The 11552-nt window shown below is 40.1% G+C and overlaps 1 protein-coding gene across 9 annotated transcripts in view; it reads right to left on the bottom strand.

Annotated features, from left to right (window-relative positions):
• The window catches only part of RUNX1T1 (RUNX1 partner transcriptional co-repressor 1), a 116237-nt gene that overhangs the window by 5592 nt on the left and 99093 nt on the right, over positions 1–11552 (bottom strand). For 8 of the 9 annotated variants that reach the window (XM_013305623.3, XM_013305626.3, XM_013305632.3 and 5 more), the window contains one exon: positions 7680–7870. In XM_013305623.3, coding sequence (XP_013161077.1) covers positions 7680–7870 — 191 coding nt within the window. Of the gene's footprint in view, positions 1–4605; positions 5156–7679; positions 7871–11552 lie in introns of all 9 variants that reach the window. The other variant, XR_008746476.1, reaches the window with a different exon arrangement.

Raw genomic sequence — 11552 nt, 5'->3', positions numbered from 1 at the left:
CCGACTGTGATACACCTGGCTTCTTCTTTTGCTATACTAATATATCTCAACAGTCGCATCGTCCTTTTGAAAATTTCATTTTGCCAGCTTGATGCTTATACTGTGATCATAAAAACAGAGTGTAATTCTGCTCCAGCCATGCTTGCACTGTATTTCCACCTACTGCCATGCCTGCTGACCTCTTAGCTATCCATTTCCAGCTAAATTGCCAGCCCTGGGTTTGGCTGATATTTCCCTTTATCTCCCTCATCTGAAAACAAATACACATGTACAAAATGTCCCCACGCAGACTTTTCTGAAAAGACACTTTTCCCCACATGCAATAATGCTGAAGTCAGCCAGAACCTGCCCAGGTGCAGGAATCCCTCCCTCGCGCAGATCCAATTGCAACATTGAAGTGTGTGCTTTAATTGTGCTGTAATTATTACAAGGATGTCAAACTTGATCTATTCAAATAGCTGTTTAGTTAATACAGGCTGACTTCTGGGGAATCTTCATTCTGTTTCCTTTTTTGGGGAAGGCTTATCTGCACAGTCAGAACTGCCTCCAGATGTGACCAGAGCCATCATACAATATTTCAGTATCTTACCACAAGACTTGTATTGATGTCAGAAAACGGTCATTTAATTTTAACAGTATTGGTTCAACTTTCTTATTAAAATAGTCATTAATTAACTATCAGCCTGTACAGAACATGAAAAGTGATACAAAAGTACGAGATTTTAATGAAGTGACAAAGCTCTAAGCTGGCTCCTTACATGATTACTTAATGTGCCCTACATTGTCTGGTATGTGGTTTTGCCCATTGGACATATTATTTCTAATTTAACAGGTCATTACAGCTTTAGTGTAATTGTGGGAATAAAAGCACATAAAATACAAGAATTTCAAAATAAATTTTACAGCTCACATTTATGCAACAACTTACTGCATTTAAAAATTACTACAGTGCAAATTAGCATAAACAAGCACACATGCCACGGGGAGCTTGCACTGCAACAGTAACTGGATTTGACGTGCAGAACTCCCTCTCCTACACAGCCCTCACCATTGTGGCCATTCATTGCTCCTTCCCATGTGCAAGTAGTGAAAACCAGCACTAACGATCAGGGTTGGGCACTGCAACCTTTGAAAACAGATGCCTTCTCTTTACATTGCTGGCTGATAGCTCCAGAGCCCAAATTCTACTGAAAAAAAAGCAAGGCATGAGATGCCAGCTAAAAGCCTGCACTGTGCTTCACATGCCCCTGCTCGTGTATTACCAGTTGATCCAGATATCACGGACAGAGCTTGGGCTCATTATGGAACTGAACATGCTCAAGGCATCTTCCCTCCTGGGAAGCTCTAGCAGGTACCAGCAAAAAGGAGCACACTGGCTGAACGGTGTAGACAGCATCTCAGATAACAGGGGACTACAATGTCATTTTGGTGACAAGGTGGCAATCGTCATACAAAGGTGTGTGAGAATGACCATGAACTGCTTTTCGTCCAGTTTAAGGCTCTCCATCTCCTAGCACTGGCAAGACACAGCCTGGAGTACTGTCCAAGTTGGGATGATGCACTTCAAATACAGCAAATCAAATAAGACAAATAAGACTTGGAAAGAGCCCAGAGAAAGGCAGCCAGAATAATCAAAAGTCAAACACAAGCTATGAGAAGAGACTGAACAAATTCAGACTATTTAACTTGAGGAGAGATGGTAGCCTGAGAGGGGATGGTGACACCCAAATGTCTTGGAGGCCACTGCAGTGGAACAGGCAATGACCATGTCTACATAGATGAACAGAAGTAACGGTATCAAGCATTTGCAAGAAAAGCTGGGAAGAGATGTTAGGAGACATCTTTTTAAGGACAAGCACAAATTGCCTAGAGGCGCTGGAGAACCTCCATCCCTGAAGCACAGGAAAAGCAGGTACCTTAGAGGAACGACACAGCTGGAGTTGATCATGTGTTGATAAAGGGAGTAGCAGATCTCGCAAAACCTCTCCTGGTCTATCTTCTCTGTCTTTAGGTAGTGACCTACTACACTGCACTTCTAGCTCGTGCTTTACAGAGTTCCAGATGTAGCTAAAACTATGAGGAGGGACTGGATTACAGTTTAACTCTGCATTGATTTTCATGTGAAACAGTGAGGTTATGCAAAGGGCCAGATTCTCAGACTACATAATTTAATTTAACTTCACTACCTTGAAAACGGATTAATTCAATGAAATTGGACTAAATTACACCAGATGGGAATCTCGCTCCAAATTTATGCCACCGATCGTATTTCATCCTCCTCTTTCAACTGACAAGGAACATCAGTCTTAGGTCAGATCCTTATCTTAGGTCAGACTTAATTCTCATGGACTTAAGCTTCCACTTTCAAACAACAGAACTCAGAAACTTCTGCTTGCCATCATGAAAACTCTTAAAAACAAACGGTCTCTGTTTCTGTGGTCTCCAGTACCAGGGCACAAACTCATTAATAATTTTGCCCATCCTGTCACTTTCATCTTTGACATATTCAGCCACAATTAAGTATTTTCTTCCCCCTGACACCTACAGCTGAAACTCAACATAGAGCTTGCTTAGAGAGCGAAAAAAACCACCACAAATGGAGTGACATGTCAAAGAGACGATGAACTCTGAAATGCCATAATACAGTGTCAAACACTGCTCTGTCATCTTCAACAAGTTCTGGTTTTCCCCAGTTTAGCAGGAAAGGAAGCATGGCTGGGTATGAAGAATGAACATCTAGAAATCTCTGAAACCACAGTGGTGTAAATGAGGACTGTATGAGCCACTGAACACCAGTGTAAAAAACCAGAAAGCTGTTGAAGAAAATTCTATCCAAGACCTGTTAGAAAGGGAAGCACATTGGTACTGTGGAAATTCCCACACTGCATCAAAATGCAGTGCTCCATACAAAGATACTCAAATCTGTAGATGCTTCCAGTAAAGTTGCACCTATCACTGAATACTCCAGGCTCGCCCAATCCACTGTTATTGTGTGAAGTATGTCTATGTTCATACAAGTCAGCATGAGAGAAGTGAAATCCTGAAAACAGAAGTGCCAAGAAGCATACGGATGAGACATGCAAGCTGGCTAGCCAGGCTTAGCTTAGTAGAACAGTGCCAATGTTCACATCACATCTGGACTGATCCTGCACAGAACACATGGCTCTGGCACCTCTGTACCACCCAACACTGCAGGGGATGATATCCTACTTCTAGAGAGATGCTGAGCCAAAAAAATTAAACATTAGCTGACATAGGCATTAAATTTAATACCAACCTAAAAATGAGGCTTGCCTGAATCACAGCATCTGATGCTCTGAGTCAGGTTTGCTGGCACAGTCCTGGTCTCAATGGATTGGTCAGCAGAGACTGAGCCCAGCTGTCTTCAAAATGTCAGGTAAGTGTGATATTCACATACAACATAAACTACATAAACTGCTGCAATATAAACAAGCCCCAGCATTACACATCTCTTAAAAGCAGAGCTGGACCAGTTACACACTTGTTTTATCTGAGCAGATGTGAGCATCTGCTTTAAGTAGAGAGAACTGAAACATTTGTGTTCCTTCCCAGTCCCCAGCCCCCACCCTAGGCAAAAGTGAGGAAGAATCCTGAGTGTCAGATTTTTCAGTGGTGTTTTAAACCAGAGCAGAAAGACAGATGTTTTGATGATTCCAGCACACACACCCACTTCTACAATCTGGGCAGCCAGTCTCTTTGCTAAGCTGTTCACCCTTGCTATTAAAATTGATTTGCACAACAGTACATTGCAGCCAAAGCAAGCACAGCAGTCATTAAAGAGTAGGCTGCTCACACATGTTTCTGTACTTAGCCAAGTCAACTACTGAAGAATGGGTCATCTTTTGTCAAGCAACCGTAAGGAACTGCTAAAGAAATAATTTGTGGTTCAGGAACAGCCATGCTGACAGGTAGATCTTCTCCTGTCCTTTTGCTTTCCAACAGCACTGTGCTCTGTTAGCTGTTCTTCAACCATCTCTCATTAGAATAATGGAAAATAGTTACTATGTCCTGGTCAGTTGCAAGGGCACATGCAAAGAAACTGCAAATCTTTAGAAAGCAAATACTGAAGCAGTGGCGCTGCCAGTTAGACCATATTGAACAATTCAAACATAAGCAAAGAACAATAGTTCAACAAGGGATCAGGTCAGAAATCAAAACAATACTATGTAATGTGATTATTTTGCAAAACACTGCAGACCATGTCTTAAAAGTCAAGATGCTTCCAAATATCACACCTCCCCTATTAGTCCTCTCACTGTCCTCAGCTCTCTTTACTCCAGTCAGCTCAACATGCCCAATTTCACTGTTTTCTTGCAATCTTGCATTAAAGGGATGATACTTCTTTTTTCTGGGTTAAAAAAAAAAAAAGCAAAAACCACACAGACACACAAACCAAAAAAAAAACAAACCAAAACAAAAAAAAAAACACAACAAAAAAACCCAACCAAACAAAACCCAACAGAACCAGAAAAAATAATACACACACACACACCCTCAAAAAAAAACCAACCCAACCAAAAAAACCCCACAATCTACTCTTTTTGAGACCTATGAAAGGTCTTGGATGAGGAGACTACATATTACCTTAAAATTACAGTAATTCCAAAAATCTTGAGCCTTAGTTATCACTTTGGAGAAGATTGCAATAAAAATCATGCCACAAAGTTCTCACACCAGAGTAGCTTTAAGAAGCTTCAGCTAGGTCCAGGTTGCATTTTACTGAATAACAACTGAAGAGCCGTTAGGGAGAAGCCTTGCCAATAGACAGGGAGTGGCCATATCAGACAAAAATTATATTTGATGCATTAGAAATCTGGTGCCAAATTCCCATCTCCATTCATAGTTTCAACAGCCAAAAGAACAAATGACACCCGTGGGAGAAATAGTTTCTGTTGGGAACTGCACGGAGATTATATAGCAGCCTATACTGAGTTGTCTTGCAGGCCTTGGTGTAATGTCCCGCCAAGGATAAGAAATGAGGAGTGATGCTCAGCCTTCCTCTAGACCTGTAAGACTGCAGAAGCTCTCTTCAGCATTCTCATATTTGGAACTGGAAATATTCCAGCCCTGGAAATATTACTCCAGTGCCTTTAGTACACAGGACTCTGCATTGCTGGAAGTGTTCTGCTGAAAGCTGTAAACAGAGAAAAGTTTATGGAGACTTACAACCTAGACAAATGAGGAGGGACATTTACAGAGAGATTGAAGAAATAATGAAAACCAAAGTAAATGTGAAGTTTTATTCCTCAACTCCAATAAACACAAGGTCTCATCCCTAAAGAAACACTCTTCAAACACTGACAAACTTATCTCCTGTCCTTAAAGATGAAAAGTCTAGTCCATTCTTTAAGGAGTTATCCGAAAAAAAGAACAACCTGAGTTAACAGGTAATTGTGAGAAGTGTTGCCCTAACTGTAGCTGAAGAACTCATTATAAAACCTTAATAGACACGTCTAACTCTCAAATAAGCTTCGCTGTCATCTTCCTTCACAGTTAATCAAGCACCTGTAAACAAAAACTTAGCAAACTTGACTTCTGTCTACATGTTTACTAATAGTTGCATTCTTCACCGCAAATCAGCCACCCTGGTGTGCCACTTATGACCACAGCGATGAAAGCTGGAGGACCAGGACACTACACTTCATTTCCAGGTCCAGGAGGCTTGTATCCTCCCTGAGGAAGCACAGCCCTGAGAACACCCATAACCCCATGAGCCATGTTTCATTAGAACGCAATTGAAATAATTATTTGCCTTTTTTTAAAAGTCTTGCTTCTAATAAGCAAACAACCTTGTAAGCAATTCTGCTGAACATGTCTGTCGTTATACAGCTTTTTGCAGAGCTATGACTACTCAGAAGTTAATTACAGCACACAAACTCTCCACACATTCCTTTGGATGTACATTTGCTTGTGGAAGAATGGGCTGTTATGTATTGGCACATAAATACTTCCTCTGTCCTGCCTACACTATATCAGTTCACTGAACAGATTTAATTTGCTGTTTCCTCCAAAGGCATTTACCTTTGGAATTTTGGTTTTAACAATAGGAGTCTCTTGTATACACGCACACACAAAACGACAGCTCTTTAATGATGCTAAGTCAGAAAAATGCCCTTTCTATGAACATAGTCTGGGAAAAATGTCCTTGAGTATCTCGGATACAAAATGCCAATAAATTGAATTTATGTCTCATTTAATCTACAATGGAACAGTTAGTACTTAAAGGGTACATACACTTCCCCTAGTTCCTTTCTTCCTCAGAAACTTTCAGATGCTGAAAATCAATTCCTTTTGTCTCCTTGTTACTCATCTGCTACACATTAAGGAGAAACTCTGGGCATTCAGTGATCCCACAATGGTCTTTCATCTCCAGAGAAGCCTGGTATGAATTAAAATCTTACGCTCCCTCAAATTATGGATGCATACTGCAGCATGCCACTGACTTATCTGCTTGCGATTTTTACCAGTCTTCTCACATGCTGCAGCTAGCTCATCTGCATCTTTCAACTTAAGTGACTCTTCTACAACACTGCTCCACTGAGCCCATCAGAGGGCTTTGACCCTAGCATACACAAATATACATCCCCCCACGACAGGTACCACTACCTACTCTTTTTTTCCAACTCCCGGCCATTTAGAATTTATATTAAAAAGTGGGTTTACTGCAGCCAAGATCTTAGTACAAGACCAATAAATACTTCCTGAAAGTAATGTTCTTTCATTTCAGCGGCCTTGAGAGATGATTATTATACACAAATAACTTTTAACTGACGTCATTTCTTTGTCATGTCCGTTTTTAAAAACATGCCCTGTTTTTAAGGGCAGTTTAAACCTAAAACATTGTTTTTCTAAAACGGACGTAAAATTTAATTGCTATCAAGACTGCTGAGGCACTGACCAAACACACACTGCTCTTTCACTCCCAGCTTCCAGCTAGTCATGCTGCTGGGTGTCCCATACCACAGCAACTTCAAGGCTTCCACTCTCAGGTCTGAAAGTAAAGTGAGCTTTAACATACTTATTCTTGGTTTACTCTTTGTTGCTCTTTCAGTCTCTTTTTCCTCCTTCCAAATGCTGTTTGCCCACTCCTCAACTCTCAAATTTTCCCTGCAGCCAAAGCAACATATTCAAAATAAGGAAACACTTGCAAATCTACATTCATATACTGTCCTACAGGAACCATCACTTTCTGCTAATTGCTTCTACATCCAACACTTTCACCAGATAAGCTTTTAGCCACCTTGCTCTACAATCTCTTAAATGAATCAATTCTTTGTTCAAATTAGATTTCAGTGTGAAATATTTTTCATCAAGCAATCTTGTTATCTATTCAATATAGTGGTTTGAAGAGCTCTAAAATAAAGCTACTGAAAAGCTAAATGAGAACAGAAACATGTGCGTTATATGTAACCTGAACAGCAGTTAAATGGTGAGAACACAGCTCAAATTCACTATTGTGGCCTCAGATTACAACACAGCCAAGAAAATTCAGACCTGGGCATGCATCTGCAATACACACCCAAAGCAACTGTGTAAACAGTCAATAGCGGCACTGAACTCTGATGTCACACGAATAGCCTGTGCCAGATTAAAGCTAGCTCAGATTTTTATATTACAGTTTACAGCTGCAGGTGATGCCTGTCCAGGGAAGACCTTACCTCGCTTGAATCCTCCTGCTGATTGATAACAGCTAGTGCATCCTCTGCAGCCTGGCGCTTGGCTTCGGCAACAGTGCGCTCCATCTTGGCTCTCTCTGAAGTGATCATGTCGTGAGCTTTCCGCTCTGCCTCTGACACTGCCTTCTGCAACTCCGCCATCGCCTGACGCTTTACTTCATTGACAGCTTCCTCTACAAAGGAGGCAAGAAATCCTCGTCAGCACAGGACATTTGGCACAGGGCTACCGATGCATGAAATGCAGCAGATACTCGGTTATATTGAGAGTCTTCATTTCTGACTAGAAGGATACAGAGGAACCTGTCTCCTCAAGACTCTTTAAGACCACCCAGGTGCTTCCTCCCCATCACCAAAATCTCTAATGCCTGTGGTGATTCTTGCTATTTTGATTCAGAGTCAGTACTACCTTTATGTACAGACATTTCCGATCTCTGGCGTGTTATTTTTGTAATCTTTTTGAACATTTTATTTGGAAAACTGGTTTTGCAGCACACCAGATTTATGAATTATGTTTGGCAAGAATTATTATTTAAGTATCACAGACTTTTTAAAAAAAAAGTATCTTTAGGCTCTGGAAATTAAGACAGGATTTATAGTCATTGACAATTTTTTTCCCATATGTTAACGAATAAAGACATTAAGTTCAAAAAACCCCAAGAGTTTATTTTAAAAAATTTCTATCACTGGTCTAATATCTTTTCCTAGACACAGGATTTTATGAGCCATAATTACAATTTGTTTATGAACATTCATTTGACCTCTTGATCTCTTCTTCGAATCCATGTTTACACTGTGAAGACTCCCTGGCTCCGCCGAGCGCTCGAGCACACCGGAGCCAGCAAGGCTTCAGTGCACAATTAACACTGAGCAAGGGCACGCCGCTTCGTTACGTTCAAACTTTCATCCTTCTTCTAAGTCAGTACAAGCCACTTCGTTGGCATATACTAGTGTCATATCTTTTATTCCAGAAAACATGGACTGTCACAAATTAAGTATTTGGGTTTTGATGCAGGAAGAGTGCAAAGATTTTACTAATGAACAGTCTTTTAATTGACAACTAAAACAAGTAATTTCTTTTTTATTTTTTAATTAACTGCTCTAATTAACAAGGAAACCATCCTCCCCCCGAATTAGTTTATCTAATTTTCATCTTTATTCAAAGCAAAATGACAATGATTAATTGAAAATTTAATAAGCTGTAATTATTAACTTGGCAAACCTAGTACCAATTAACACTCTATTAAAACTAATTATGACATGTTTCCTTCAAGTGTTTGCGCTTAATTGTTTCATCCACTTAAAAACCACCTTAATTAAATGTTCTGTTTAATTAAAAACATAGATTTCTAATAAAAATGTTTTACTATAGATTAAAATCTAAGTATTACAACTGTGCTATGGGTTTGAGTTTTAGTCCACGTATTTCACCCACTTATTTGTGTGCATGCATACGCACTTAGACCTAACTCTTGCATACAGATACTAAGTCAATAACTCTCTTAAGCTATGTCTCATAGCTCTGCACTTGTTATTTGAAAAAATAAGGACTACGTGAAATCTCCATTTTCAGTTATTAAGCAAATTAAAATAAAGACTTAACTTCAAGCCACGTACTGAGATTAAAATTGAAGTAATTACAATGAAAGAAGAGTTCTGTAACTCTGTGGGGTGTGTGTTTGTGTTATGTACGTGCATGCCTGCGAGAGATGCTTCTACTGAAGTTTTCAAGAGGGGCGGAATTTAGAGATAAAACTTATGCCTTTATTTTTATGAGGCTGAAAATATGCCCGTATATTACCCTACCATAAATGTTGTTTAGGGGAAAGCCTCAGGAGAGGAAAAAATCATACCCTTCAACCATACAGCCAAGGCTTAATTTACTTTGAATATTCAAGGTGAATTAAAATTCTATCTAAGTGGCAATACAGGACAATAATTTTTGCTTACGATCAAAGCTGCAGCTAGACTAATTCTATATGCAAATCAGGCAATTTATATTTAAATTATGCATTCCTATTCTAGTCCCACAGGCGCACACAGATCAGCAAAGGGAATTGGTAGGACATTTGCAAGGTGCTTGAATATTTATTACCAACTGCAAACATTCACTGATCGTGAGAAAAGAAATATACACAGGCAAACATACAGATGCAATTTTATTACCATTTTCATAAAAATGAGGCAACTTAAATACAGACATTTTGTGCCTATGAACTGCAGTTACTAACAAAGTGGATTTTTTTGAGAAAAGTCTGTATTCTTGCTGATATTTGCTACCAATGGAAATTATCTTTGTATGGCATGATGCACTTTCATTACATCATATAAATTTAGTTAGTTTTACATTAGGTGTTTGCAGTGGTTAGAAATGCCAGTTTAAACTACTGTATTAAACAGAAGCACAATAGTCCAACATTTTACAAAGAGTTCTAATTTTATAGCTTTTCACTCGACATAATCTTCTTGTTTTCAGTTCAAATACAGAAATTGAACCTTATATTCTAACTATATTGTTTAAGCTTTTTTGGCAAAGCTTCTAAGAACGTAAAGATGCTAAAAGTGCTTACAAGGCCATATGCCTGACTGATGCCTTTTAACTGGCATAAACTATGGACTGGACTTCAGTATTTCCATCAACTTTTTGACAACAGAATTTGTGTTGTGCTATACTAAGTGTGAAAACAAATAGCTAAAGTACGTCGAGGTTTTTGGTCACAATGCACCATGATATTTCAATATATTATGAACCCATGAACACCCAAATATACTAGACAAAATTTCATACCACTGATTTTCTGCACATCTTCTCAAAATAAATGTTTACAGTGCCTACAGATATTTTATAGTCATAGAATGCAGGCTTCATAGTTTCAGTAACAATAAAAGCTGTAAGATGTGTGCAAGAAAAGTTATGGGTGATGGTGAAGGAAATTTTATTTGCCCTGACAGCGCTGAACTATGAAGACCAAGAATGGTATCAGCACTCTTCCTTTCCCTGAATTTCCAGAGAAAGGAAGAGTGATTAGATTCCAATATCAGAAAACATAAATTGGGAAGTTTTTAAAACCATGTATCTAAGATGCATGTATCTGCATCCTCCATTTTCCCACTAATGCTGATCTTTCTTGGTATAAATTCACGCTGTTCTTTTAGGAACACAACTGAAATCTCCCTTCCCTTTGAGCAGTGCTAACTCACAAGAGAAGCTCCAGGGAGCAAATAGCCTTTGTGGCACAGGCATCACTCAGCATGGCCAGAGGTCCTCGGAGTTGACTCAGGAGAGATACTCAACTTATCATTTACTGATGTATATCACCCTGATTCACCAGCCAGTTCCCGGTCACCTCCCTCCCATCATGGGCCCACTCAGCCCAGATGGTGAGAAAAGAAAGGTGGTGGGGAGGGGTGCAGTCCTGTGCCACCACGATGTCTTACACCGTCTCACTCCCAGGCTGACCCTCCAAAGGCAGCCACCGGCAGTTGGTGCCATGAGTTCTCTCAGCTTCATGCGCCAACATGTGCCATCTCTTTCTCAGGACTACCCTGGAGAATGTGCAGGGGCCTTACTGTCTTTGCGTGACAAAGTATGGTCATTGCATACCAGCTTCCACCTGGACTGCCATGAACAGCAGGCCTTGCTAAGTGCCAGGGGATAGCTGGAAGGCAGTTTCCTCATGACACAGAAAGAAGCTAAGGCAGCAGCCCACAGCGGGCCTGGGGTCCCCTCAGTATTTAAGCAATAGGTATTTCCAGACAGTGAGTCATCCAACCTATGAACTGACTGACCCTCTTCACATGCCTGCCTGTCTCCGGACTACTGAGGGACACGAAGAACTTGGCTTGGACTCTCTGTCT

The sequence above is a fragment of the Falco peregrinus genome, chromosome 3 (genome assembly GCF_023634155.1).
Source record: "Falco peregrinus isolate bFalPer1 chromosome 3, bFalPer1.pri, whole genome shotgun sequence".
Taxonomy (NCBI): Eukaryota; Metazoa; Chordata; class Aves; order Falconiformes; family Falconidae; genus Falco; species Falco peregrinus.
The sequence above is the reverse complement of the archived record's forward strand: the minus strand, read 5'-3'. Positions and strand labels throughout refer to the sequence as shown.